The sequence below is a fragment of the Strigops habroptila genome, chromosome 10 (genome assembly GCF_004027225.2).
Source record: "Strigops habroptila isolate Jane chromosome 10, bStrHab1.2.pri, whole genome shotgun sequence".
NCBI classification, from domain to species: domain Eukaryota; kingdom Metazoa; phylum Chordata; class Aves; order Psittaciformes; family Psittacidae; genus Strigops; species Strigops habroptila.
In genome coordinates, this window is record NC_046359.1 from 1,695,973 (window position 1) to 1,723,929 (window position 27,957).

Below are 27,957 nucleotides of genomic sequence, written 5' to 3' on the forward strand. Positions count from 1 at the left end.
TCACATATTTAAAATGTTGCTAAGAATTCCTTACAGAATGACAAGTATCAATAGAAAATATGGAACGAAAGAACCTTTCTTTCACACTGCATTCATTTGCCCAGTACCATAAAACACCTTTAGGGAAAAACAGCATACTGTTTTTTCTGAGTAGAGTGTGCTGGTGTGAAGAAAGATTCCATTCCTGTATCACACAGTCTCTGTAGTTAGTTTATAACTCTGCAGCAAAAGCTTCCAGAACTATGTGGTAGAAAGGAATGCATAGCCATATTGGTAGTGATTGCAACATTAAGTTACTTATGCATCTGTACGCGTGTGAAGTAGGAACATTTTTGCGTTGGTTTAGTTACACAAGTAAGGAACTAGCAAATGACAGTGGCACAAGAATACCCATTGCTATTATAAGATTTATTCACAAACTAAAATTACATAAAAGCATCATCATACAACAATCCTAACTTAAGAGTGGTGGTAAACTGTGTAACACATTCTGATTAAGTGTATGCTTTTAGACTGTTGGTTCTTCACAAGAATGACATTTATTTTCCACAGAAAATTAGCTGCAGGTACTTGTAGCTTTCACTTTTTTCCTTCAAAATACCTGAATATTTATACGACAAATATTTGTACTGAATCAGGAAACAGAAATACTATGCAATGTACCCTGATTGTAATTCCCCATTATAAATGATGAAGAGAAAAACCACAGCAAATTCATTCCAATAAATGGATGGATTTTTTTTTAACACAACTTCAAATTAAAAAAATGTGCAAGAGGATATTACAATGATCATAGCTATTTTATGAGCAGAAAAGACTCATCTTGGATACAATTATCACTCTTATGAGTCATTTGCTCAGACTTTTTTGATCTATATTCATAATAATTCATATCTGTTGCTTCATCACAGACATAATAGAAAGCAAAGATTGAGTTGTTTCCTTGCCATCACTAATTTTATGTTTCATGGAGTATGTTTTCCAAATTTAGTATGACAAGGTCACCATCAGATTACAGAATAAACTGTAACAAAATCCTTCATACCAGTTTATTAAAAAACCTGAAGCATTATTTTAAAATAAGTTCCAGGATGGGTCTGTGGGAGTTGCTCTTATTTATGCACTCTCGGTAAAGACAATAGCCTTCAACTTTTATTTACTGCACTGGTCAACAACTTAATTTTCATATTATCAGGTTTGCTGAGCAATACAACACTTTTAAATCCAGACTACATATCTGATAAGATATTTTTCTGAAAATGTATGAAGTGCAATTCATAAACATCCCTATTTGCCAAGCTCAACAGCTTTTACAACACTTACTAAATTCTAACACATCAGAAAAATTTATTTACTGAAGGAACCATCTACAGATATCAACCAACTGCATAGGGCTGAAAGGCTAAACTTTTCACTCTGATGTAAGTGTACTCCCTAAATGAATATCATCTAAACATGAAACTGTAATTCTCCCAGTGACTGCTTTATATCTAAAAATAACGCTGCTGAATGCCGCAATTACATTTCTCAGCTGGAGACATCTTCATCCATTATTTTCTTGAATGTATAAGATCCAGGCTCAACAGTGTGCTAATCAGCTGTACTGAACTCTAAATGTGATCTAATTAACTAGAAACTACTCAGATTTGATTGGTGGGGGTTTTTTGGTTTGCTTTTAAATCCAAGCATATCTTAATCACCTTGTCTGCCCTCCAAAGAAGAGAGTAATGAAAAAAGACAAGATGTTCAGAGGAAAAAAACCCAACCTATCATTACAAAATATCCTTAGGTCCTGACAACATCTACTTACTCTCAAAATAGCATGTTTGCCCAGCTATTTCTTATGGATTCTGACTTTCAGATTTCTAGTCTTAAAACTGTTCACAAGTAAGAATCACCTACAGTGAGTATTCTGGTCACAGTGCAAGCCCTAACCATTTGAACTATGCCTTACAGTTAGCCTGTGATGAACTGGAAAAAACATCTCCTTGCCCTCAGTGTAGTTTGGTGAAGGAAACAGTGCTTGGGACTCGGCACTGGAAAGTTCATCACACATACTATGCAGCCCTATTCGAATTGGGTGTGTTCTTTGTCTGGCAGAGAAGGTTAGGAAAGATGTATCCACCAGAAGATATTCTTCCTTAGATTAGCAATGACTATCTGTTAGGCCAAATCTCCCGACTCGTCTAAAATTCTTAACATTTAACAGAGCTTACGGGAAAGAAGGATGAACACAGCAAGTGACCTCTTGAGTAATCTTGTCACTAACTCTTTCTCTCTCATATCAAAAGTATTCATAACAATATATAAGCTACTAAATTGAACATATGCCATATCTTTTTTTTACTCACCTACGCAGTTATCGCAAAGGCTGCAATGTGAGGCACGAGGTGGACGGAAAATCTTGCAAGTAAAACAGTATTTTAATTTCACTGTCTGTCCATTGATGATCACTTCTTTTGTTCTGGGAGGGGGGCGGTATCCTCCTGAACTGGAGCCATTTGCAATATCTACACATGGAAATAAAACGCATTACATTTTTCACATGAGCTTTGGTGTATCCACAGAACTGTCTTTGATGGCAACCATTTTAAGTTTTAAACTGATATCAACACACTTAAAATAAACAACTTTTTTCCCCATTCTCATTCTCCTAAAATAACATGTAGCGAGAAGATAGTTAATTACAAATAGCATCCATAGCCAATCAATTTGAATTAAAGAAATCACCCAACTCAATTCTCAAATGCTGACATCAACCTTGGTAACAAAACTCTTACACTCTCATACCTCCAAACAGTTCATGGAGAATACATTAAAAACTATGACTACTGTAGCAGGATGGTAAAACTTGGACAAATTATCTTTAGGATTTTCATGAATTTGTTTAGAGTTCCTGTAATAACAAAAAGTCTCTCTAGAAGTGATGCAGAAATTCTACAGCCTAATATAGAATCTGCACATTTACTTAAGCAACAGCAGCTCCGTCATTAGACCTTGGCATTTGGTAGAAATAAGATCAGTCATCACTCTGAGATCTCTTTAATGCTGTGATAAAATGGAGCACATTCAGAATAGTATTTCACAGCTCTTGCTGTTTCAAAGTTTGAAAATCTAAATCCCAGTGTTACTTTTACACATCTTGAAGCTTGTTGCATAAAAAGTTTCCAACTACTGCATTTGGTGCAAGTGGTGGGGTTTTGAGTTTTGTTTGCTTGCTTACTTTTGCTTTATTTTAGGACATCAGCATTCATTTCTTCCAGCAACTAAAGGACTTGCTAGGCTAAATCACTGAAGTTCAATTTTGTCCTTTCAATGTGTGCAAACTGAGCTATACTCTGAAAGTTGACTATGTAAAAGTGGTACCTTTTTCCCAGTTTATCTGTTCTTGCGGAATCACAATCAAATCAAACCAAACCACAGAAGTGGAAAAAACCCCCTGAATTATTACTCTTGGACAGGATGAACAGCAAGAACAATGGGAAAGTAAAATAAGTTATTTTCCAATATATGAATGAAACTACATTCCAAAGTCACAGCCACCTGCACAACTGTGTTTCAAGTTGTCCCCCTCACTTTTACGTTGGACAAATGTGGAGCTCTAATGACAGGTTACTAAAAGATCCATGACTTACATTTGAGCTCAAAATGTTAGAAGTATAACTCACAATTACAATTTCTGCCAAGTCTGCAGACATATTTACACAGGCTACAAACTATGTATTTTCCAAGGGGGCAACGAGAAAGCCTCCTACTTAGTAAGGTATTCAAATCACCAATAACATAGTTGTGCTAGCAAAGGTGTCATTATACAATCTGCTAGATCTGGCAACAAATCTAGCGTAAGAAGTTCCCATTTGCAACATGCTCGCCCACTCCATAAATATGCATCAATAAAAGTATTTGTGCGACACCACTGTAAACATGACCATTGAAACAACTGGGCTTCAGAAAACTCTTGAGAGTGGAAGGAGGGGAGCAATAGCCGAGAATGATGGAATCAGGGTGTGAAGTTCCTAAGTATCTCTTATGGGAACAAAGTGATGAATACTGGAGAAACAGCAGCTTAGAAGCAGCCTACTAACCCCTGATGAGCTATAGACACTTGCTTGTGTTGTATCTAAACTAGCCCCTGCAATGTTCCTGCAACGCTGGACCAGATCCTACGATCTGCACGTGGAAGCACAGATTACTGTGTGGCTCCCATAACAATCCATATTACTGATTTTGACCTCAAGGCCAATACTACTTGACACAGTATTTTTGATCAAATAAGTATTGTACTACAAGATAGTAGTGTGTTAATATGCTGAAGTGCAACTAGACGATAAAATTTGTTTCATGTGCCACATGGACATTACCTTGAGTTTCCTTTTTTGTTGTTGTTTTACAGTTATATTATTTTTAAAAATCCTCATTAATTTAATGATTGTGATTTTAAAGCACTCCAGCAGGTACAAGAATTTGATGAGGTCAACAGAAATAACCTGATTTCTTCAGGTTATAGTAAAAACCATATCTTTTTATTTGCTTGCATAACAGTTTATTTGTCCTCATGACACATCAGTTTGAGTTGGGTAATTTCTGACTTTCACATTCTAATTCAGCACTAAGCTGAAAAGATGTTCTTTTGAGGGCACAGCACAACTGTGCTTAAACTATTTAAAGCTTTACAGAGACATGTATGATTCCTAAATCCAGAAAACAGGGAAGAATCTCTCATCATCCAGAGATTACGCTTAGAAAAGCTTCCCTGTTTGCAATGAAAACTTATTTTCTGTAAAACAAATTATCCTAGGCTGCATGAAATGCTGAAATAAATAACTTGTTGTACTAGTACAGCTCTACAAAAGACAATACGTTTTAGGGAAGAAAATCACCATAGTAAGTTTTTCTAATTAAAAATCATCTATAGCGGATATTACTTGTTACCACTGAAAAAGATAAATATATTTCAATACACTGTACTTGGGTGACATCATCCCCAGTAGGCTTGTAATATTTTTAGCCCTTCTATAAATTCATGGGCCTTACAAAACACAGTGTTATGCCCATTTCTGACAATAGTCTGGTCAAAATAGACTTAAATTGCAAACAAAAATGTAGGTCATTAGCACCAATAGCTATCCAAAACAGCATTTAGCACGTGAATGTATAACATGTTCATTAATAAACTAATGATGTCCAATTGATACTCATACTCAAATTAGGCGCATAATCATAAAAAATGCAAATAAAGCCTGAATTTTATATACATGTAGCTTTCTATACTGCTGCAATCATTGAATTTCCTAAAATAACAGTAATATTTAACTTTATTTTTTTTTTTACAAAACCTTTTTATTCCTGAATATGTACATAATCATTGAAAGAAAACTACTTAAACGAGTCAAGATGAATTGTTTAGAAGAAAAACGCTCTTTTTCCTAATGAATCATTTACACATCCAAAACACACAATGACTAAGGCCACTATTTTCCCACTTTTCAAGAAGTTCAAAAAATGCACTGTATTCATTTTATTTTAAAATAGGCTCTGGCAGATTCTCAAAGGCAACTTTCCTCTTCTGTGGTGGAAAAGGGAGACTACTGGCCAGCCCATTATACTTACAACATTGGTTTTCTAAGAGGATTTCCTTCCAAACCTTTGCAGGGAAGTTCAAGCTCACAGGGACAGCAAATCCTAGCTGTCTGAGGAAAATTAATCTTAAAATCCAAGGATGAAAGCTAATGCAAATGAAATTAATGCCAACAGTCTTGCTGACTTTCCATGGAGTCAAAATTTCACCCACAATCCTAAATTGCATAATTAAACCTGAAGTCCCAGTCTTTATGTTTATTAACAATTTTTTTTCTGGAACAAAGCAACAGGGCAAGGTCAAATGTGCTTGGATTTAATCAGATTTATCTAACTTTAATGTGCTAAACATGTCCTGGTGTTTCAGTGATTTTTTCAGACTGTAATTAGCCTTCAATTGGACTGCTCATACTTGGGTTCTAATGCAGTTAAATCTGTTAATATATGCATTCCCTTTGAGGCACAGTAAGAGTAACCTTTATGGAGTCACCTTCCCCAAATAAACCTGCATTTAATCACTACTTTTTACACTTCTCTCTTCTACTCCATTATTGATGTAGTAATGCAAGTTACTTTACAAAAAGCAAAAAATTTCCCACTAATGGGATTGCCTTCCTTCCTCGCTGCTCTGACACATTTTATAACATCTCTAGCAGTGTTAGATGTTCATGCACTAGATGGGGCTCCAGCATTTTCACTACCCTATTATGAAACCCCCAAACACACAATACATATTCTTGCAGGACCAAGGTACCTGAACTGCTACAAGAAAGTCACTCCAAGTATTTAACGGAGATACAGCAGTCTAGCAACCTTCTGATGTGACAACAAACTCCACTTAGATTTCTCAAATTATTACATTGAAAATAAATGGGAGGTGCTATTTAGATGAGACACAGAGGCTGGAATTTTGTGTATCACCAGGATTCTTCCACTTAATCGAGCACTTGCTTTTTGGGTGAATTTTCCTAAGATCCTGGGACAAACAGTCTCTAGGTCTCTCCACATTTAGTCTACACAAACTTGACAGTTGTATCATCCAAGGTTTGCTGTCAACTTTAAAGGGATACAATTTCAATTTTCAAACAATATCATTACAAAAGTTAGTAACCTGAAGCATTTGTAATGTTTTCTGCTAGGAAAAATAGATAATGCAATGAAAAAGTCTTTCCGTATGACCTGTAACATCTGAAGAACAAAAAAAAGAAAAAAAAAAGCCCTGTAAAAATGCAAACTTCATCTCCCACTGTGTTTAACCACTTTAAGTTACATACTCAACAACAGTGGGCTACAAGAGGAAAGAGTAATTTACATTTTTAGGGAAAAGAAACTTAAGTTTTCTTGTTTCCAGACGGTCATCTAAGGGGCAAGCAGTACTAGGAACTGGGCTTAGACTGAAACCAGCAGCTGCTAACTGCATTCTTCAAATAATTCTTCATCTGATGGCCAACGAGAGATACCAACCAAATATTGCTCCTGACTTTAGATAAAAGACTAACTTGATTTCAGAAAAACTTATATATTATTTTCTTAAGAGTAGAATTGCATCACCTTCTTTAAGTATAAAAGTTTATGTGAAAGATATTCTCACTCCCAGAAAGAAATGTAATCTTTAGTGATTTGCTGAGATAAAGAAGCATAGAGAGTAAGAGCTTACCTGATGCACAAAGTAATTTCACTACATTTATGTTAAGAATGTTGTTTAAAGCATGCAATATCAGGCATGACTATAAGCCTATAAAGCTGGTATCCCACTTTTGGAAAGAAAACAAAACATACCCATGCTGCGCCCACAAGCGGTATGTATCTGTTCAGGCTATTGTCAATCCTATGAAATGCCTGTGCTGTGGCACAGATTTAATTTTACAAGGCTTTAAGGTATTTCAAAACAAATGAAAGACAGGCAAGGAATTGTTGAGAAGTCTCAAATGTAGTCTTGAGCATCAATGAAAACTAGGATGCCAAGAAAAAAAACAGCTTCCAGACGTGGCATGCTGGCGTTCAGGGCTTTTGAAAAGCCAAAAGCAAGCAAGCAGAAACTGTGAACTGGCCTGAGATGGTTGTACAGAATGAGTTAGGAAGATACGCATAAGCTAAGACAGTTACCCTGAAGAGAAATCCAAAATATTTCCTTACTAAAGCTGGGCCTTTTTAAAGCCAGAAGGATAAATTATCATTACCATCTTCTTATTTATCTGCATCAGCTATGTAATGCAAAAAAGATCAGTATCGTGGAATTGATAATCTTGTATACATCAAATGGACAAATGCTTTCCCATCTGTGAACCCAACCTCCTGGGTTTGGTTATCCTTTTAAGTCTTCATATTTAGAAGTTTTTTATCCTATGAACATTGTTCCACTTGAGGTGACTTCACACTAAACTACCTACAAGAGACACGTATCATAACTGCAAAGAGGTTTTTAAAAGAGTTTCAAAACAGCATTCTCGTATCAGAATTACTTCTCTTGGGACATAACAGTTTCTCACTTCATCTGTGAGGCTGCTTCCTAAAGAGACAGGAAGGGCAGAGTAAGACTCAAGAATGACTTGAATAAAGTAAAAGGCACAGACTGGACATGCTACATGCACACATTTTAGAAATGAAACAATTTCATAAAGACATTATTTTTAGGTGATTTATCTGAAGACCTCCTTGCCTAAAAGTCAACCTTGCACCTCAGCTTTAGAAGGTGCCTCAAGTTCAAAGGTACAGCAAGTTCCAAGGGAATCAAACCAGAATTCCCGTTTTGGAGCACATAGAAGTTTTCTTTTCAACTGCAGGAGCCATCCAGCTTTTTCTGCTGCACAAATGCCACTCCACTAGGATACATCTTTTTAGGACACATTGAAAATATATTTTAATAATACAAAGATATTTCTTCCCATTTCTATTGTTGATTCCCAAATCACAATTTCAGGGGAGAAGGATTTGTTACAGCTAACTAGCTTGTTCCTCTCCTTTAGGCTTGCTTCCCTCATGCTTGGGAACTTGATTCCCAAACTCCACATTTGCTGGCAATACAGTGCCTCATTTCAAGATTCTGTTGGCTCTTTTTGGAAGACTACTCATTTTGCTACTGCTGTAGAAGAGACAGTGGTTTTGACTAGCTCAGCAGTCTGAACCTGTGAAGCAAGTCTCGTGCTACCATTAAAAAAAAAATAAAGATTCATAAACACAAGTTCTGAAACAGTTACACATGGGAACATTTTGACACCAACTTTTTAACAGAATCTTTGTCACTTTTCAGTATCCAATATATATTTTTCAATTTGTATTTAGCCAAAACCCTGTATCTCACAGACACTTTCTTTACGGAAAAATTATTATTGTCAGCTGCTTATATGAAATAATTTATTTCCTGACTTAGATTAACATTTCTTTCAACACAGGGTAAATAAGCAATACCTCAAACAGGAACCTGTGCCTGTATTTTTGACTAAAGCTGGTACCTTATTCTAGATAAAGGGTACCTTGAAAGAGATGAATGAAACTAGACCATAACACTGATTAGGATAAGGTGCTAAATGAATGCTTCATTACATTTTTATGCTTAAAAAAAAAGACTTTGTGAGTTTTTGCAGCCTAAGCTATATACCCAATTTCTGGTTTTCAGATGCTTAAGCAAGATGATTCAACCACTTCTGAAGACAAGATGAATTGCAAACATTTTAACACTTTTATCGTATTAGACAAATTTGAAGAAAGAGCTGAAACCTAGCACATGCTGTAGCCTTGAGCTTAGCATGCAACTTTTTCTTGCACAAATTTTGGTAGAAGAAAGATGGGCAGGGTGTTGGTATTGCCATAGTTTAGCTATCCTCAGCAGCATCTTGTTAAGACCTATAGAGTTAACTTATGTATTTCTTTACTGCAGAGCACAGATTAACTCCGTTTATGAAAAGGTTATGAACACTCCATCACTGCAGAGAAACCAAGGATGACACGTTCCAGCAGAACTGGGTTTATTGGAGACTGCTGCAGTCAAGCACTCAGAGCAAGGCGTCTGACTCTGCCTCCTACCACCTCCACAAGAAAGAGATGGCACCTGCCCAACCCAGAAAAAGGAAAAGCTTTCAGGAAATCCCACCACAGAAACACAAGGTGAGTAAATAGCAGAGTAGAAGGAAGGCTCAGAAAAAGAGGAAGGAGTGACAGCCAAAAAAAGATACAACAAAGCAGGATCCAGATAAGAGCCATGAAGGCACGGCTGAACAGAAGTACAGGGAAGACAGGGCAGAATGCAGGGTGTACGTACCTAACATGCAATGCAAATAAGAGGCAGAAAAGAGCCCCAGAGTGGACTCTAAACACCAGAAAGCACAGGATTCTCCAGAATTATCAACCAAAACCCAAACAACTTTTCAGAACAAACTGTAGTAACTTCTTGTTGTGTCAAGGCCACAATAACCAGAAGTGCATTCTTATAGCGCTGCCTTCTGCCTTGCCTGTCTAGGTTATTATTAAAAGAACAACTTAACTGCTCCTTTTGATTATTTTTGTGTTTGTGTGTCTTTATAACCACTGGATTATAAAAATAATGTATTTAAGCCACTTTCTATGCCAATTAGCAAGTGTGCAAAATCCCTCATCCTTCAAATGGAGCCAAGAATACACTCAGTTAATGTATAACCTGTTTATACATCTGCCATTCTATAAGAATACAGAATTAAACTGCACATCTTAAACTCTAAAGAGACTATTATACCACATTCATTTCAAAAACACAGATACAATTAAATACGGCATATATGAATACTGGATTTAAAAACTGAGGAATTTGTTTGCTGTGGTAAAATTGGGGAAAATCCTTTAATAAAGGCATATTTAAAACATGATTTACAGAACACTCAAGATTTCACCAAGTAGTTGGATACAATGGTGAAAAATTTCTGTCATAGCAAGATAACTAAATCCTAATATCTACTCTTCAACAGCTCACTTGCAATCTCATTTAGCAGACCATCACCATTATCATCTTTATACGTAATTACTGAAAAGGTAAATTCCCATTAGAAAGACCATCTGTTTTACACAAAAAGAATAAGTTATCCAAGTTTTTGTTCTGAAAATTTTTCCCCCGACTGCACTGCCATTATTACTGGTAGATAATCAGCAAGTAAATTTCAGTAGTAGCTTCATTAATGGATTTTAATTTCATTTTCTGCCTAAGGGACTCAATAAATTCAAAGAAATGAACACAGAATTTGAAAAGTACTTACAGAGATGGTAGGGAACATAGGACAGTACCTAGATGGATACTACTAATCTTTTCACCATATCAACCTCCTCTCTGTCTCTTTTCAAATGCAGGTGCAAAAGCTTCCTAGTGTTTAGTAAGATTTTATTTCCTTAATTTTCAAACAGTTTAAGGAATTAGAACTATGATTTTCCTATAGCTAAACTATCAGCAACCAGTGGCACAATTCAAAACACCATACCTGTCTTTCTATCTAAACTGATGACCATTTGTTTTCACTCAGCAAACTGTTCTTAGTAAGGGAAGCAACAAGTATACCCTTTATTTTAAACAGAGTTAAGATAACTTCCCTCACATACATTTTTCTTCATACACAGTTATGCTCCAGATTTTCCTTACAATTACCCCACATTATAGTAGGAATAAATTCTTCTCTCAATCATTAATACTTACCTCATTACAGAGAAAAAGAAACAAAACAGATTACTAGCAGCAAAAAGCCTAAAGATTTGTCTGCAATTCTTACTTCTAATCAACTTCAAAATCCTCTCCTTAGCCAAAAATGGTTTTAAAGAAATCTGTTAAATATAATAAGTGAAAGATGGTTGGTCAACAGGATTGGACACAACTGTCTTCCTTTCTCCTGGTTTAAATATGCTTCATGAGTGCAGACTTCTACACAGTACCCTCCTAGGGTGGTCCAACCTTCTCTTAATGAGAACAACTTCGGATGAGGTACAGCAGTGTCCCACACAGTGCTGTTTTTCTGAGCAGGTAGAAGATCAGCTAACACAAATGGGTTGGTTGTATGCGTATAAGTAAGATGGTATGTGTGTTGTTCTGTAGAAATGTGTGATTATTTTAAAACAAGCTTGGTACTCATCTAACAACTGTTAAGCTTTCAATTTTAACCTACTTTAAAATGCTAAATTTGCTAAAGATTAAATTTAACTATAACATACAACATTTCTTTTTTTAATTTAAGCTTTTTAAAGTATCATTTATGTTTTATTTTATTTAGAAAGCAGCACTGCTTCCTTTATTAAGTGTCTTAAGTAACCCATATCAAACATGATAAACACCTACTTTTATTCTTTGGAAAGAGATTAGATTCTGTTCTTTATCATTAGGACAACAGAGACCAGGGTGATGACTGGCAAATTAAGACTACTTGTGCTTCACAACAAGAGGAGTAAAAAATAGGAGTGCTGGGATTGCTGGAGTGAAATAGCTAGCAGACGTCATGGTGTTAGGCTTATGAAATGTAAAGGTTTAACAGAAATCTAAGTTCTTCAAGTAAGTCTTCTTAAAGGTTATTCAATTAGAATGTTATTCTTATGGTTTCAAATATCTAATAAATATATTTACCTTCCCATCATAAGACATTTTACTGTGATCTCCAGTACTGAAACAGGCAAAAAATGTCCACTGCTCCCCAAATATTGCATTAATAAAATTGAAAAATCCCTCCATTTAAAAAAACAGAATACTGGCAAGCTGCCACAGTAACTACAACAGCAATAAAACAGTTAAACGGGAAGCTCTATTTTGAAGTTGCTCTCTCTAGAAAACTCTTAAATTTTAAACAACTGTTTATCTACAAATTGGAACACAACTTTATGATATAAAGGAACATTCCTTTTTGGCAACACTAAGGAATATACCTGCCTGAATTCCATCCTCCTCCCACACATTCTTCTTACAGAAAGTATAGCTTTTTTGAGAAGAGATGGACGCAAAAAAGAGAAAGGAGGGGAAATCGTAACTTTTCCTACATTTCCCCAAATAATTGTGAGATGCACTTTTCCCCCCACTCTCCATCCTTGCCTTCCCAGCTATAGAAAAATATCCACCATTACCCATTATAGCAATTTACACACTTCTGTGTAGCACGTTACATACTGAGTATTCAATTCCAAAAAGTTTGCAGTGACAGCACTGGCAAAAGCTAAAACGAGCTCTAAAATCAGCCATCTTAAGAAATCTGTTAGCTTCCCCAACAACACAAATTTGAACTTTGGCATCTGTTTTTCACAGATCTGGATTCTGTGAATATTAGGAATTCTTCTATTGCACAAGCAAGGACTGAAATTATTGTGTTTGAAGAGAATTCCTGTTCCTCAGTATAAAAACATTCCATATCCATTTTTAATGTGTTTATTTAGAGTGCAGTGAGAATATGGCTTCACAACACTCCTCCATTTCCTACTTAATTTCTTTATGGCATGTAAGGGCAGGTTGACTGAAGATTACCTTTTCAAATAATCTAGAGTGCCATATCCAAAAGCAAGCAAACAGAAGAAATCTATATGAATTGAAATGCATCCATCTGGGATGTAGCTATCTGGGTCATCTAGGATCTAATAGTTTTCTTCCCTGTATACTATGTTCGGTATGGTCCTTGCCCAAAGCTAAGCCCTGACTGACTAAATGTAACCTTCCTGTCATGGCAATGACAGCTGGCTCCCAGCTATACACAATTAGTCCAAACAATGAAAAAAAGCAATGCAGGTTTTCTTCCTGAAATGCGAATGCCAGCAAAATACACTGGTTTTGGAAAGCTACGCCAGGTCTACACAATTTGGTGAATTACAACTCTCAGACTTCACACACCATAAGAAAAGATTTCTTTCCCACGAAGTTTGAGGATCATGTTACATGGTCATACATTTCCAAAAGCCTCAAAACCTTCAGACAAAGCGCATACAGTGCAAGTACAACTAGCTGCTAAATGTAGCATGCTGCAAAAGTGTTGATCCAACTTCAGAACTCAAATCCAAACACTTTGAAAGACACAAAATGGTGTTTATTACAGACACCTTTTTAGCTGAACACATAACATAGTACAACAGCTGCGGTCAGGAACTTCCAAACCTGGTGAAATAAACTGATCTCATTGTACTGATGATCAATGAACTCATCACTGTATCAATGAACTCATCACTGTATTTCGAAATCCTGCTGCTTTTTGAACGGTATCAAAGATACGTGTGCTTCCAGAAAATAAAACCATTCCTCCTCCAGCACCAGTTTTCTGAAACTGAGCCCTTCCGATGACTTTTTAATCACAATGAAACCACTAGATTCAACCAACCACTAAAGTACGTATTTGAAAACAAACTTGTTACCTTTCCTCTGCTAAAGGCTTATTGAGGCCTAAAAGAGTGAATATAAGTAACTACTTTTTTTGCTCTACCTTAACAATATTTCTTTATCCACCAGATCTCTTAAATAGAAGATATAGCTGCATGATGTGCTTTCAGTCTCTTGACAGCTAAGTAGAAGGGGAAACTAATGCCATACTGCTGTTAAGATTTTGCTATTTTGACATGAATTCTTCTATCATTCCCACTTACTTGGGCATCGTTCACAGTGTGATTTTGGTGTGTACAAACTACATTTGCTTTCTGAGGAAACTAAACCAGAACTTCTGCTTCATGTGTACACCATAATATGGTGTTAGTCTAAATCAATGCCTTTGGCCCTCATACATTTTCACCAGTGCTTTGTGGAGGACATATAGTCTAGAGAATGAGAAGAAACCTAGTCTGAAGTTAACTGCTCAAATTCCCACTCTATAAATGCAGAAGCACCTGCAACAACAGCTTTTGTGCACTCATTTGCTCCTACTGCATTAAATTATTTGTCACAGTAAACAAAACCTAAGACTGTACTATAATAGTATTAAACATCAAGGACACTGCAGGTATTTCTCCTATGATTGCATAAACCTGTTATCTGTCTTTTCAGCTATATGAGTGAGTGTTCCTCTGAAATTGCTTCAGAAATGGGATTTCTATTGACTTTCGTATCAAAGCAGATGTAGTAGCCTTTAAGCTTTAGTAGCTCCATAAGCTTTAGTAGCTTATGGAAAAATAAGCAAAAACCTCCACTGTTTATGAAGCAGCTCTGCAAACTCATCCTGTGTTTTCTTATCCAGGTAGCACACTTTAGCTGTTCAGCATGTCTGCAGATGTAGAAATTCCACAATTAGAATTTAGTTAACAATTCTCTTGATAAGTGAGGCTGATTAAAATCTAGTTCGCTCTCCTTTAATTGTGCTGGCTTTACTCAGATAAAAATAGTAACATTTTATTACTTTTACTGAAGAAAAATCTTCCCAAGACTGCATCAACTTACAAGACTTATTAACACAGAGACTTATCTGACTTTTTCACAATATGAATAACAACATAATTAAATGCAGATAAACTCTGCGGGTACATTACATTAAAAGAGGCATGACTGTAAAACTTTCGCAATATAAGCTTTCTTGCCAAAAACACTTCAGGAAATATTCTCTTGTGCACTACAGAGACTTCTACCAGACTTGCTGAAAAGTATTTACAGTAATAACTATGATTCTCCAAGGCCAGGATTTTGTTTGCTATCTTTGTTGGTGAAGAACTGATCAACCATCTTTCCACAGGAATCACTGCAATGTCATCAGACATTACAACTCCAGAACAACTGGCAAGATGGGAGCAACTCCTCCCATGAGCAGAGCAGCACACTGCCTTCACACAGTACATGCACCCTCGGGAGGAAAGTGAAGAGACAACAGACCTTCAGTGTTACCTATTTGTCTCTCTAGATCTGCTGCTTCATCTGGTGTTGCACGTGGGAGGACACCAGGATCACTGAAACTAGTGCGCAGCAGGGTCCCCATCACGAAAAAGAAAAGAATCCCACCAATTGCAGGTATAGCAGGTGTAATCTTCTCTGATAAATACGGGCAGCTGGAAAAAGAAAAAAGATTAAACATAATCAATAACACATAATGCAAATTGCTCTCAAAACCTGATTACCATTATAAATGCATATGAGGAATTCACTTTCTTCTACTGATACATGACTTGTCTCAAAATGTTTACTGAAGCTGAAATTTCTGTTTAGGTATTCATGACACTTCTGAAATTTCTCATAATCTGTTCAATATACCAAAGGTCCAAATAGCATAATAATGACCTCACTAAATACAATGTTCATAAGAAAATATTTATTACAGCATATTATAGCTCATGTATTTGTTCATCTACTGCCCAACTACATAAAGTTAATTGAGGGGAGGGGGGAAGCAAAGTAACCTGAAGTTATTCAGCAATAAAAAGCAAAGCACACAATGAAATAAGCCACACCGAAAAAATGTAATTAAGTCTATAAAATGAATTTATCATCCATCACAAAGATGGTGCTCAAGAACTTACAGCTGTGACACATTCCTTTAATAGCCTTGGTATACATCAATATTATAACACCACCGCTAATTCTCTTTCTTAATCAGATTTTGGTAACTTGGTACACTTGTTAACTCATTTACAAAGATGACTGCAAAAGACAGTGCAGCACACCTGGAAACAAACAATCCAGGGGGGTCTAGGGCAACATCAACAGCCCTTTACCAGCACAAAAAAAAAGGCTCTGTGGTTATCAGATTTACAATATACATGCAGGGCTAAAGACTGGATCACAGTTTTTAGCAAATCTTCCTCTATGCTTCACGTGTAATAAAATCAAAATGGACAGAAGCACTGGAATCTAAACAACACAAAATATATACATATATGTCTTCACAGCTGTGCAAAAAGAAGGGATATGAAAACTTGGACATTACACAGTATATCACTCTTGTTAATCTGAGTCACATAATAAGCACTGCAGGATCATCTTAGAAAACACACAGGCTGAAGACTATAGCTCTTACATTAAGTAAAGGTGGGCAAAACACAGACATGGCTTCATCCTTTTCTTACATTTGTGCCAGAAGTCCTAAAATAAGCCTAAACCCAACATAAGCTGAAAACCAACAAGTTCCAGGCCTGAAGCTTCCAGGTATCAATCAAGTTTAATTAACATCGTCTTTCCTGTTTCTGCTGACTGCCTTCAATGATGATTCAGATGTGCGAGCTTTTGCACTGCAAGTTAGTGAACCTCACTGGAATGTTCACTCTGAGCAAGTGATGACAATGTCAGCTTCACCATCCATCACTTCTGCTGACAGGATGGGGAGAGAATGGAAACACTTTTCATACCAGCTACCATGTACCAAGCTTTTATCTCGCTGCATAATTCTGTTAAATATACTTGGCTGTTTCATTGAACACCGTGGGTTTCACACACGCAGTGAGTCCAAGCATGTTACCCAGAGCATCATACCATCGCTGTGAGTGGAATTCTTGTTTCCTCTACATTAATGTTAATATTACAGGTGTAATAAGTTATGAAAGATTAACAAGACAACTGGGTATTTAAAAAAAAGAAGGTGAGGGGCAAGAGCTACTGTAGTTTCATATAATGAATAAACTCTTTAAATACTAGGAAACGTACTTCAAATGCACACTTTTAGAAAATATGTTTCAAAGACCCAGATTTCTGAAATCAGTGCTAACTAAAGGAAGCAGCAGCAAGACAGCTGGTAGACATAAGCCTTGCTCCCTTCATGTCAGAAAAGTCAGTGAGAATGAACAACCAAAAAGAAGCTTTCATACCACATAAACGTCCTACTGCTCAATTTATTTCTTGCCACAAAGGATTACTGAAACGAAAACTACTCTAATACGCTCAGAGAGGAGTACAAATAGGCTGCAAGAACATATTTTTAAAAGGATTAGAGGGAACATGTACGTTAATGAACACTAAATATAGCACAGTGCTGCTCTTCTTCTATTGCATTATTCATTACGCATACCGAAGAAATTGCAACTGTGAAGAAGTCTGTTGACCAAACAAGAGCTGTATGTGTGCAAAAGGTACCATGAGATAATTTCAGGGCAGCACAGTAGGTGCAACAGTTCAGACAGGTGCCAACACAAAAACTGCAATGGCATCTGCCTACACAAATTCTCAGTGGTACTCAGAGAATGGAAACTGAAGGGCCATCATAACACTGACACGTTTTAACAGTAATTTCACAGGGAATTGGTAGAAAGAACAAATTCCTGTGCTGAAAAGCTGAGAAAGCCTTGCGCTGCTGTAAAGTGATGACTTCAGTATAGTAAAAAAGCACGAAAATGCCTCTCTGCCTTGCTGAACCAAGTCCATCTGTGGGAAAAAAAAACCCCAAACACTCTCAAAGCCTGCACACTGTTCACCAAAGGCAAGTGTAAGGTAATCTGCTTCACCTAAAGCTGTTTTCAGCGTTTAATAACCTGTATTTTATCAACTTTTACTTGCAGTAATGCAGAAAATACTGAAGATGTCATTTTTGGCAATAATAACCAACTAATGTTCCACCAACTAAGAAATTATTTCAAGCTGAGAAACCAGTCCTTACAGAGATTCAGGTCATAAGCCTAGGCAGGACTATTCAATCCAGTCTGATCTTTGTATGAACAGACCATATAATATTGCACAGAAGTGCAGAGAGTTCAATAAGGCCCAACCAATTTTTCAAAATCCTGTCAATTAAATTAATAATTACAAAACCCAAACAAACCAAAACCCCAGATACTGTATAGGCCTTTTTATTTTTTCTTCATGTCTGGGGGGGGGGGGGGGGGGGAAGGGAGGGGAAAAAAAAATCTTACTATCTCCTGAGTTACTAAAAAGTCCACTAAAAATGGCTTCAAATTAAAAATGTGGATGTTAGCTCAAAATGACCAACACATCTGTAGAAATACTCTTGCATATTTATATCATTTACATTTTCATATTTACACAACAAATTTATACTGCTACATTAAGTCAATATTAATATTATTTTAAACAATTTTAGAGTTGCTACTTTTAGAATTGTCAAATACTGTACACAGAAAAAGATTATTCCCAATATTTGCTCAAATTCCTTAATTAATTTGCTTCAATTCAGTTTGCATCCCTTCAAGCATCAGTTTTCCTCAGATGTTACAAGAAATATATTTTCTGGATGGTATTTTCAGTGTGCTTTTAAAGTAAACTTTAGCAGGTATTTCCTGACAGCAAATTTCAGAACATTCATGCAGAGGGACCCCCATGAAGAGGACTGCCCATCCACAGCATCACTTATGATAAATCAGCACAGAGCTCCAGAACAATCTCTGTCCTACTGCAGAGCAAGTAGCGACAAACATTTTTAAATCAGCACTTGGTAACTACTAAACGTGAATTGACATCCTCAGTTTACACCTTAACATACAGTAAAGCAAATTATCTTAATCAGTACCTGTAATGATAGCAAGTACTGACTAGGTCCATCCCAGAAAACAGTTTTTAGAAGTATTAATTGACCATAGATCCCACTAGAAATTGTTATTGTGGAGATAGCTTCTTCAGATAACAATGTTTGGATCTGCACACAGCAATGAGTAACACAACCTGAAGTTTTGACTTAATAGAGGGGTTTTATACGAATCAGCCCTGCTTTTTGCTTGGCTTCTCAGCTGTGTTTTTGAAGCATCCTGTGAAAGTTTGCATGAGTGTAGGAGGGAAACAAGATCCAGTCTGTCGCAGCTAGATAAAAATAACAACACACTGGCATTTAAGAGATAATTATCAATTATCATTCCTGGGAATGAAGGATGCAGGAGAATAACAAAAGTAGTTCTTACCACCCAGCAGCCCTCTCAACTGTGTAACCGTGCTCCCTGTGGCCAGTGAGATCAATAGAAAAATACACTTAGTAACTGTACTGAAGAGGACACACAGAGCACACACAGTCAGAACCATACAACTTTCAACTCCTTCATTAGAAAAGGGGAGGGGAAAAAAGAAGCCTCCTTAAGGCCTTTCCTGAAAAGATGAAGGCTTTCTCAAACAGTTCACTGACAGTTGTTATTCATTGATCAGAGACACAGTAAATGACAAATCTATCCAGTGGGGATAATGCAGATTTGGAGAGAGTCTAACCTGGAGAGAGGCTAATCCTGTAGTTACAAAAAAACATTAGTAACAAATACAACCACTTATTTAAGAGTATAAAAAAAGACAGGTTTTTTTTCATACTTGTGAGAAATTTAAGATCTCACTTAATATTTGCTGAGATAACAGGCAGAGAGCAATAGAAGTACAGATTTTATGCAAAGATGTAGCAGCTATCACACTTAATTACACGAATTAAAACAAACCCAAACCAACAAAAAACCCTCACCCCTAACTAGTTCGGCTGTCAAGGCTGATAACAGGATTCTGTATGTCAAGCTTTTCATCAGCATGAAACTCTTTGCAGCAGATATTTTAAGAATCTACTCTACAAGTACATTTTTTGCATAATGTACTCTATGTAAGTTAGCTGAACCAAGTAACATAAGGGAAAAAAATACTGTTAATTTCCCTACATCATCAATTTAATTTATGTTTCTTCAAGTATTGCCTATTTGATATACCAGTAGCTATTGATGCCCAGGTGGTGTCCAATGCTAAGAGAGAGTGCGTGCACTGCAAAGCCTGGATTCGGTTCTACATGTTAAAAGTTAACATCCGAATGAGACTGTGCAGCTTCCCTTAAACTAACCGAAAGGGTTTGTTGTTTGTCCTTCCACTCTTACCTACAGCTCTTCTCAGCTCCCCCTTCCTCTCAGCTCCACTGCATCATTGCTTCAAGTCATTTGGTCCCAAACTTCTGCCCTTACACCAACACAAATGTTCATCAGGTTCTTCTGCGAGCCAACTTAGTCTACTAAAAAGTATGAAGATGACACCATTTTGTTGACTTCTCTTTCTGGCTCTTCAACAAATCAAATATGCACTTGGAAAGGAGCAGCGATATTAGCACAAAGGAAGAAAGACAGAACCACAGACAAAACCAGAGAGAGAGGGCACACAGAACAGAGGGAGGAGACCTCCACTTGAGCAGCTGTCAGAAGGGTTTTCATTCAGACCACTGCATCCTGTGAAACCACATTCTAACTTTGACTTCTTTCAATTTAGAGACAGCAGCAGAATACCCATATAGACAGATTAAAGGCAAATCAAGACTCTGGGCTAGAAGAATAAAAATGGCTTATAACTTACTTTTCTAATGACAAGTTACCAGTTTAAAGAAAGCATTTAAAAACATGCACACAGACCACAACACAGACAGTGGAAGATGCAAGGATGGGCAAAATGTAAGGGCACAGCAAGAACCTTGGAGGCTGCTGTCTGACAAAGACTGCAGGAAGATAAATGGGACAAAGAGAATGATCAGAGTGAAATAAATTTCACTGTTGTAGGGTTGCCTTTTTTTACTTGTTTTATAGCAGAATCTCAACTGGAGAACACTACATTTTATATTGCTATGTGGAAGAGTGCCAGCAAAGTATAAGGACAAAAAAAACACAGAAGCATTTTTATAGACTGCACCATGGATTCTCACATAGATGCAGGCTTCAACCTGCCACAGATGACTTCAAAGGTACCACACGTATGATATTAAAACACAGTTTTAGTACACTCAGAATTGCAAAAAGAATGGTATAAATTTTCCCATCGTATAGCTACTGCAGAAAGAAATGCCACAGGAATTTAAAGACTAGAAGAAAAATAATATCAAAGAATGCTTGAATGTATCAGTTCTTCAGACAGCATTTTCCACTTCCACTCCTATATCCCAGCATCCTACAACTACCTCTGAGAGGACCTTTTTTTAAAGTTAGGGTGAAGAAATTCTTAAGAAATGTCTGACACAAGAAAAAGTTGTAACAATAAAAAACTTGCAGTTCATCAACCAGTTGATGGCTAATTTTTCACAAGCATGCTGTTGGAACACAAAAATTGTGCTGTAATTCAAATAGAGATTAGCCCAAGAAATGTTATATGAAATGCTTAGCAAGATTAGGTAGGGAAGTTCTGCATTAGTTTCCTACATCTGCCTGATTCTTTTGTACAGTCTTTAAAACTCCTATTAAAATTTTCAAAAGAAAAAAAGAAAGAAAAAAGAAAAGATTTTGTTATTCTTTTTGGTATTTTGAACTATTTTTTAACATCATACACTCCCTCATTTCAGAATGGTCAGTTTCAAGAACTTATTTGATAAAATACAAAAATCACTTTTCTAATAACTCGCTTCATTTCAAATCCAGAAGATGTGGAATGTTGCAAATACATGAAGGCTATGGAAAACACAACAGCTAACAAACAAAAGGCAGAATGACAGCAGGAAGGAAAAACATAGGCAGGATATCACCTTCTCCTCAGTTTAATAATCTAAAATATTATACCCTCATCAAAAACGCAGATTTATTGAATGGTTTTAGCATTTAACCTTGCTTGAATGCTTTAGAAGTTTATTCTATGTTATCGTACCAGATACATCTTTTTTCTTCTGTATTTGTTATGTTGCTTGGGAATAACTCCACTTAAAATTAATTCTAATTAAAAATAATTTTTAAGTAGGAACACATACAGAATAACAGTAATTACATTATGCACATAAGCGTCCCAGGCTCTACCAGCACTTAAAAATTATTCCTTGAAACAACAAAGATTAATATGATGAAATCACACAGATTACAGAACAGCATGTTCTTTAAACCTAATAAATAAAGTACTTTAGAAGTTCTCTCAAACCTAGTAAAGTAAAATTAGCTTAATGTTACCCTGAACAGCAAAAGCTCAACAACTGGTCTTCAAAGTTTCCTGTGAAAACCTGACACTTTGGTCTTTAAAGATGATGTTAAAACACACGAGCAACTACCAAAAATGAAAGACTGCAGGGACCTCTCTCTGCCCTGCCCAAACCAGCAAGTGTTCAATGGAACTCCTTGCAGCACTGGCTCTGTCAAATTGTAGTGCGTTACCATTGAAATCAGATTTACACTGGCTGCATTTGGATGTAGGAGTGTAGATGAAGCTAAGCAAGCAGAGTTAATTATGAGACTGTATATAGTAATCGCAAATTCCCTCCTACAAGTAAAGATCTTAAGGGTTTAATGTAGCAGATATGCAACAATCAAAGTAATAACCTTGCGTGAACCTCCCAATTTTTACTGCTACATGAATTAACTCTAATGATCCACTGTCAAACTTCAAGTTGGGATAGATAAAATACATTACGCGAAAAGAACCCATCTGCAGAACAGATGTGGTTACTAAAGCTCCTACAAGGGCAACTAAATTCTGCCTTGTTATATAGAGAATAAACTTTTGTTTTACAAAACACAATTTATAAAACTTTGATTGCATTGACTGTTGGACAGAAATTTCCAAGCATGGTAGTAAGAAAATGGGGAATATCTATACATCAAGAGCCTGGGATTTACAAAATTTTCTTTATGAAAAGCCAACGCAAGTACGACCTGCATCCTCAGAAGACAAACTCAGAAAAGGCATGGCTTCCAACCACGCAGGAAACTGAAGGCTTGCTTTATTGCAATTTCTGTTCACTAATTACTTACTTGAAAAGCTAAAAATATATTTGTACTTCAATTCTCTGGTTTTGAACGCAGTGCAAGGCCTGGGTTCCATAGTAAAAGACTACCAATTAATGAATTTCACTTAAACACATAAACTTACAACTTCTTGTAACCAGCTCATATCGAACACTTTCTTTCCTGTTCTGCTTCATATTACTTCCTTATTATTTCTTATTATTTCCTGTTATGTGATTTTATAACTAAACCATCAGGTTAATCCCAAGTACTTATGAACAGAAATGAAAACTGGGACAAAACAAGCGGAAATGCCTTATGCCACAAACAAGTCCCTGAAGGAGTACGAGCTTCTAGGTGATTTTCCACAGGATTCTCCAGAAATTGAAACGTATGCAAGTAAGCTGCTGGCAGATAGTGGACTTGGAGCTTTCAATGAGCCGTATTTTGTGTTAGCCCTGCACAATTTGTAAGGCAAAAGGCTAGATGTAAAAGCCTAGCTTTTACTACAGGGCACAAGCCTGCCAACGCAATCCCTACCCCTGGCCACGCTCGACTGTCACTTCCCTCATATAAGCACAAGTGAGCTGGCTAACACTGAGTTAAAACAAATGAATTGCTCTCAACTTGTTCCCTTTTCTGAAAGAGAATATTAATTCTCAGTTTCCTGAATAACTTCACTCACTGTATGATGTAACGAGTGCCAGTGAATTGGTACGGACAAACAGAGGTCCAGGATGAAGTTCAACTGTCATTTCCAGAAGCATTTAACTACTATGTGGACTTAGCCATAAAATTAAATCCCACACATAGTCATAAGAGCTTAGGAATAGTAGGTCCAGTGTCTTATATAGATTTGCATTTTTTTTTCTGTGTCTTTTTCTCTCCCTAATTCTCCATATTGCAAGTCTTTTGCATAAAACACACAAACGAACTTTAATCTAAAACACTGGGGAAAAAAGTATTAAAACCATAATTTCTCAGTGGAACCCACTACAATACAAGCCGCTGCTTTTTCACTGAGAAACAGAGCTAAGCTTTACAGATACAGCAGTTTCTGAGGTTCCTTTACTCATAAGAAGTGGAAAAATGATGATCCTGCCCACACTACAGCTCAAAAGTGTACATCACATTGTTATAACAACTGGGAACATAAAGCAAGCATAAACCCAAGAGTTTAACCTCCTCTTCCCCAAAAGAAGCAGAGCTGAGCACCAGCAATTCAGCAACTTGATCATCCTTCTCAAAGACCTGAGAGGCCTGTCTGCAGTGAGTTCACAGTTGTACCTGAAATCGCATCCTTTGTTTTTTCCTACTGCCTCCTCACAGTATCATGGGAATTCTCTTACCCCAGACTAAGTATTCATTGGACAAACAGACTGACATACTGCAGGCTACTTCAGATTAAAAAAAACCCCCAACAACTAATTGGCACACATCGTGCCAAGGCAGTGCCAGCTCTCCGCATCTAAGAATGAGTCAGTTTACACTTAAACAAGTTGCGAGATCAGCTTGGGGCAAATCTTTTATTTCATAGAGAAAAGTAAAGCACACAGTGCTTCATCTACACAGAAAGCACTACCACTATAAATATTTTGGTTAGCAATGTAATTTAAACGACTAGGAAAAGCCTTTTACTGTTTTGCATTAGAACTGAGATTTGGGTGCAAGTCATGTAAGTCCAGGCATTAAAAGTTTAAGAAATACCCTACACTGAAGATTGCTTCTGCATCACCAGAATTAGCAATGTCATAGCATTTAATTATCTTCAGGGATGTGTGCAGAAAAGATTGTGCTGTTTGAATATTGAAAGACTTTTGTCCAAATTCCACCCACCCTCTCCTTTTTAAGACATCTAAAATGCTCTGTATACACTTTTATGTTAAATACTTTTGAAAGCTACATAAGCACATGCAAATTGGAAACAGTGGATTTATCGTATCACGCTTTTCTCTGTAGATCCACAAATGCATCACGCATAAGCGCTTTCCTCTTGAGAAAGGCCACCGACTGAAATTATTAATTCCATATTCCCTTCCTGAACACTTGTATAATTCCCCTAAAGTTATTTCTACCATACATCAATTCTAAAACTTAAATAATTTGTTTAAATAAGGGAAACATTCCAGCATATTTCCTCTTACGCCAACTACATTAAGAAATGTGTATTACAGAAAAATACAATTCAAAAAGAAGTTATAATATGTTATTTTGAAAATTAAAAACTAAGGATGAAAGTCATCTACATTAACAGTTAAAAATTGAGAGTATCGCAGAAGGTTCTGTAGCAAGCTCAACAGCAAAAAAATTTCACATTAAAGAGAATTATGCTCTTCATACAAATGTCAATCACTTAAAAATACAGTTACTTTACACTTAGCTGCTGTACAGTAACTAAATATTTTGACTGCTAATGCACAAGCAAGACCTGAATGGAAGATGAACAAAGAAATGCCCAGCTTTTACACTGTTTCTTAAAAAGCACTTTATTTAAAATTCCCACTCGGTTTTAATTTTTTTCATATACAAATATTGCTTTCTCCTATTTCATTAAAATTTTCAAGTCTTTCCCCAGTTGCGTTGTTATTGCAATTTTGTTCAGTAATTACCACAAAACCTCAAATTTTAATATAAATTGAACCAGGATTTCAGGTAGGGGAGAATAATGAAAACAGGGTATTACTGCTACCCTTCTTCAAAAGTATAATTTACTTCTTCAATTTAGCATCTGTCTATTTCTGTCAGATTGCCAAAGCCTTTTTAAAAAGTGTTATGAGAAGGTGAAGCAATGCAGAGCGAACGAGGTCTTTATTACATCCATTGCAACTGTTAATTTCAAACATTCCTTCTTCTAAGGTTTTTTATGCAACCTGTTAATGGCCCATATGATATGACCCCAAGCCTCATTGAAAGATCATTTCTTTCCCTGCTATTTATATGGACATCTAGTAGATGTTTTTGCAAGCGGGATAACGTGATCTCTCTCCCTAAGGCAAGCCAGACGTGAAAATCAGAGCACAGCTCAGTTACTTCATTGTTCCCAGAATATACTCTAAGGAATTGCAATACAAGATTTGCTGTCCATCTTTCCATTGTCAAACACGTTCTGCTGTCCTCCTCCCAGTTTCAGATGCTGACATGTAAACAATTCTCCCAGACATACTCAAGCATGCAAATACCGCTCTGACTGTTGATCTGCACTTGGGCAGTTTTGCACAAACAGAAAATAAGCAGGCCATGAAGTTAAACAGAAATTGAAATATTTTGAATACATGGAACAATTGCATAGAAACTAAAATAAAGCCAGAATTCTAGCAACAAACAGAACACAACAGGACCACAATCCTGCAAAAATAAAAGGAAGTGGCCAAACAAAACAGCGTAACATGCTACATCCTATATCTCTGTAGTGCACCACCTCTAAATGTAAATTGGTGATGTGCAACCTATTTCGTCAAGTCCTTCAAGCACTGATATCACAAGCCCCACTTTTTGGCTCGGTGTTCTGCCTTTAACCAGGTTTGCTGCTGCGTTTGGCCAGTCCCTCCCAAGTTTCTCAAGCTCTCTCCTGGCTGCACTCTGATCAGGAGAGAACAGAGACTGTCCAGGCCCTTCTGCCTGCTCCAAACACACACACTCCCTGTTCTACAGCACTAGAGGAGAGCTGCAGCCTTTACAACACCCTGCCAGTGTCCTGATTTATCTGAGGATATTGGCAACTAAACTTGCACAAAAACCCAGGGCAACAGGAACAGACCTTAACCTGGAGGAAGATCCAGAGTTCAGTAATGTTCTGCAGTCTTTATTCTTTCCTTCTAGCTTGTCCTCTGATTCAAGTCCATTCTCCATGGAGAAGCTTTCCTTTCAGTTTTGCAGAACATACTACATTCAAAGATATGAGCTACATGTAACAGTAAGAAGAGTGCTGGTATGTTATTTCAGATAGTTGCACTAAATGAAAGGATAAATGACCAACGTGTTCCTCCTCCTTTTCTGTGCCCTTACAAACACTGACTACAGAGCTCAGATGTCAGGTATGTGCTTCATTTTTCAATATCTTTCCTATATAAAGGTGCAATGTAATGGGGTTTTATAGCACTTTCTGCCTACATGTGTTCAGAAAGGAGAGACCTTGATTCATCTTGCTCCTAGTTATAAACATGAAGCTAATGCTCACAATGAATAAGCGAAAAGGCAAAGAGTGCGAAAGACACATGCAACACTGCAGTAGAGTAAGTAATTTCTATCTACAAATAAAAGACCAGGAACACTAGATTCTGTTTCTTCGCAGGTATAGAAAAATCCTTTTCTTCTCAAAGCATAGGAGATTACTTTGCTTTACAACTGAAGTAAAGAATTCTTTATTCTAATACTCTCCTTTGTCTGAAGGGGGCTGGGGAGAAAGCAATGAAGAACGGACAGTATACAAGCAATCTTAAATCAAAATACAGCTTTAAATCTAATTTCAGGTGCACTGAACTTTACATTACAAGCTCAAATAATATTATGTGCACTTACTCCTCCAAGAGCAATTATTTCCCCCTCTTACATTTCAAAACAAAACTTCATTTTTCACATCCATTAAACCGTAACATATTACCTAGTGTTTCATTAGCCTGAAGAACATCAAACCCTCAGAGGTTCACTGGTATGAAGAACACACCAAATAATTCATCACTGTAAATAAGTTCACAAATTGAAGTTGAAAAGCACTGCCAGGCAACTGAACTTATTGATGAATTAAGTATTCAACTCATGCTTGTTTATTTTTTTAAAGCCCTTATTAAACTAATAAACCAAATAATTCTCACTATGGCCCATTCCCATTCTTTTCTCATGTTTGATACTTTGTCAGATACATGTCCACGAAGTCAAAGCTTCTTACCAGCAGACAGAAGATTCTAACAAGATTTTGCT

At 36.6% G+C, this 27,957-nt stretch overlaps 1 protein-coding gene across 5 annotated transcripts in view; it reads right to left on the reverse strand.

The window, feature by feature from the left end:
- Nucleotides 1-27,957, reverse strand: part of ZDHHC14 (zinc finger DHHC-type palmitoyltransferase 14) — a 105,970-nt gene that overhangs the window by 31,933 nt on the left and 46,080 nt on the right. For 3 of the 5 annotated variants that reach the window (XM_030498878.1, XM_030498876.1, XM_030498874.1), the window contains exons 2-3: nt 15,344-15,516; nt 2,352-2,510 (exon numbers count right to left, since the gene is read on the reverse strand). In XM_030498878.1, the coding sequence (XP_030354738.1) occupies nt 2,352-2,510; nt 15,344-15,516 (332 nt within the window). The remainder of the gene's footprint in view (nt 1-2,351; nt 2,511-15,343; nt 15,517-27,957) is intronic. The other 2 variants (XM_030498875.1, XM_030498877.1) reach the window with 1 other exon arrangement.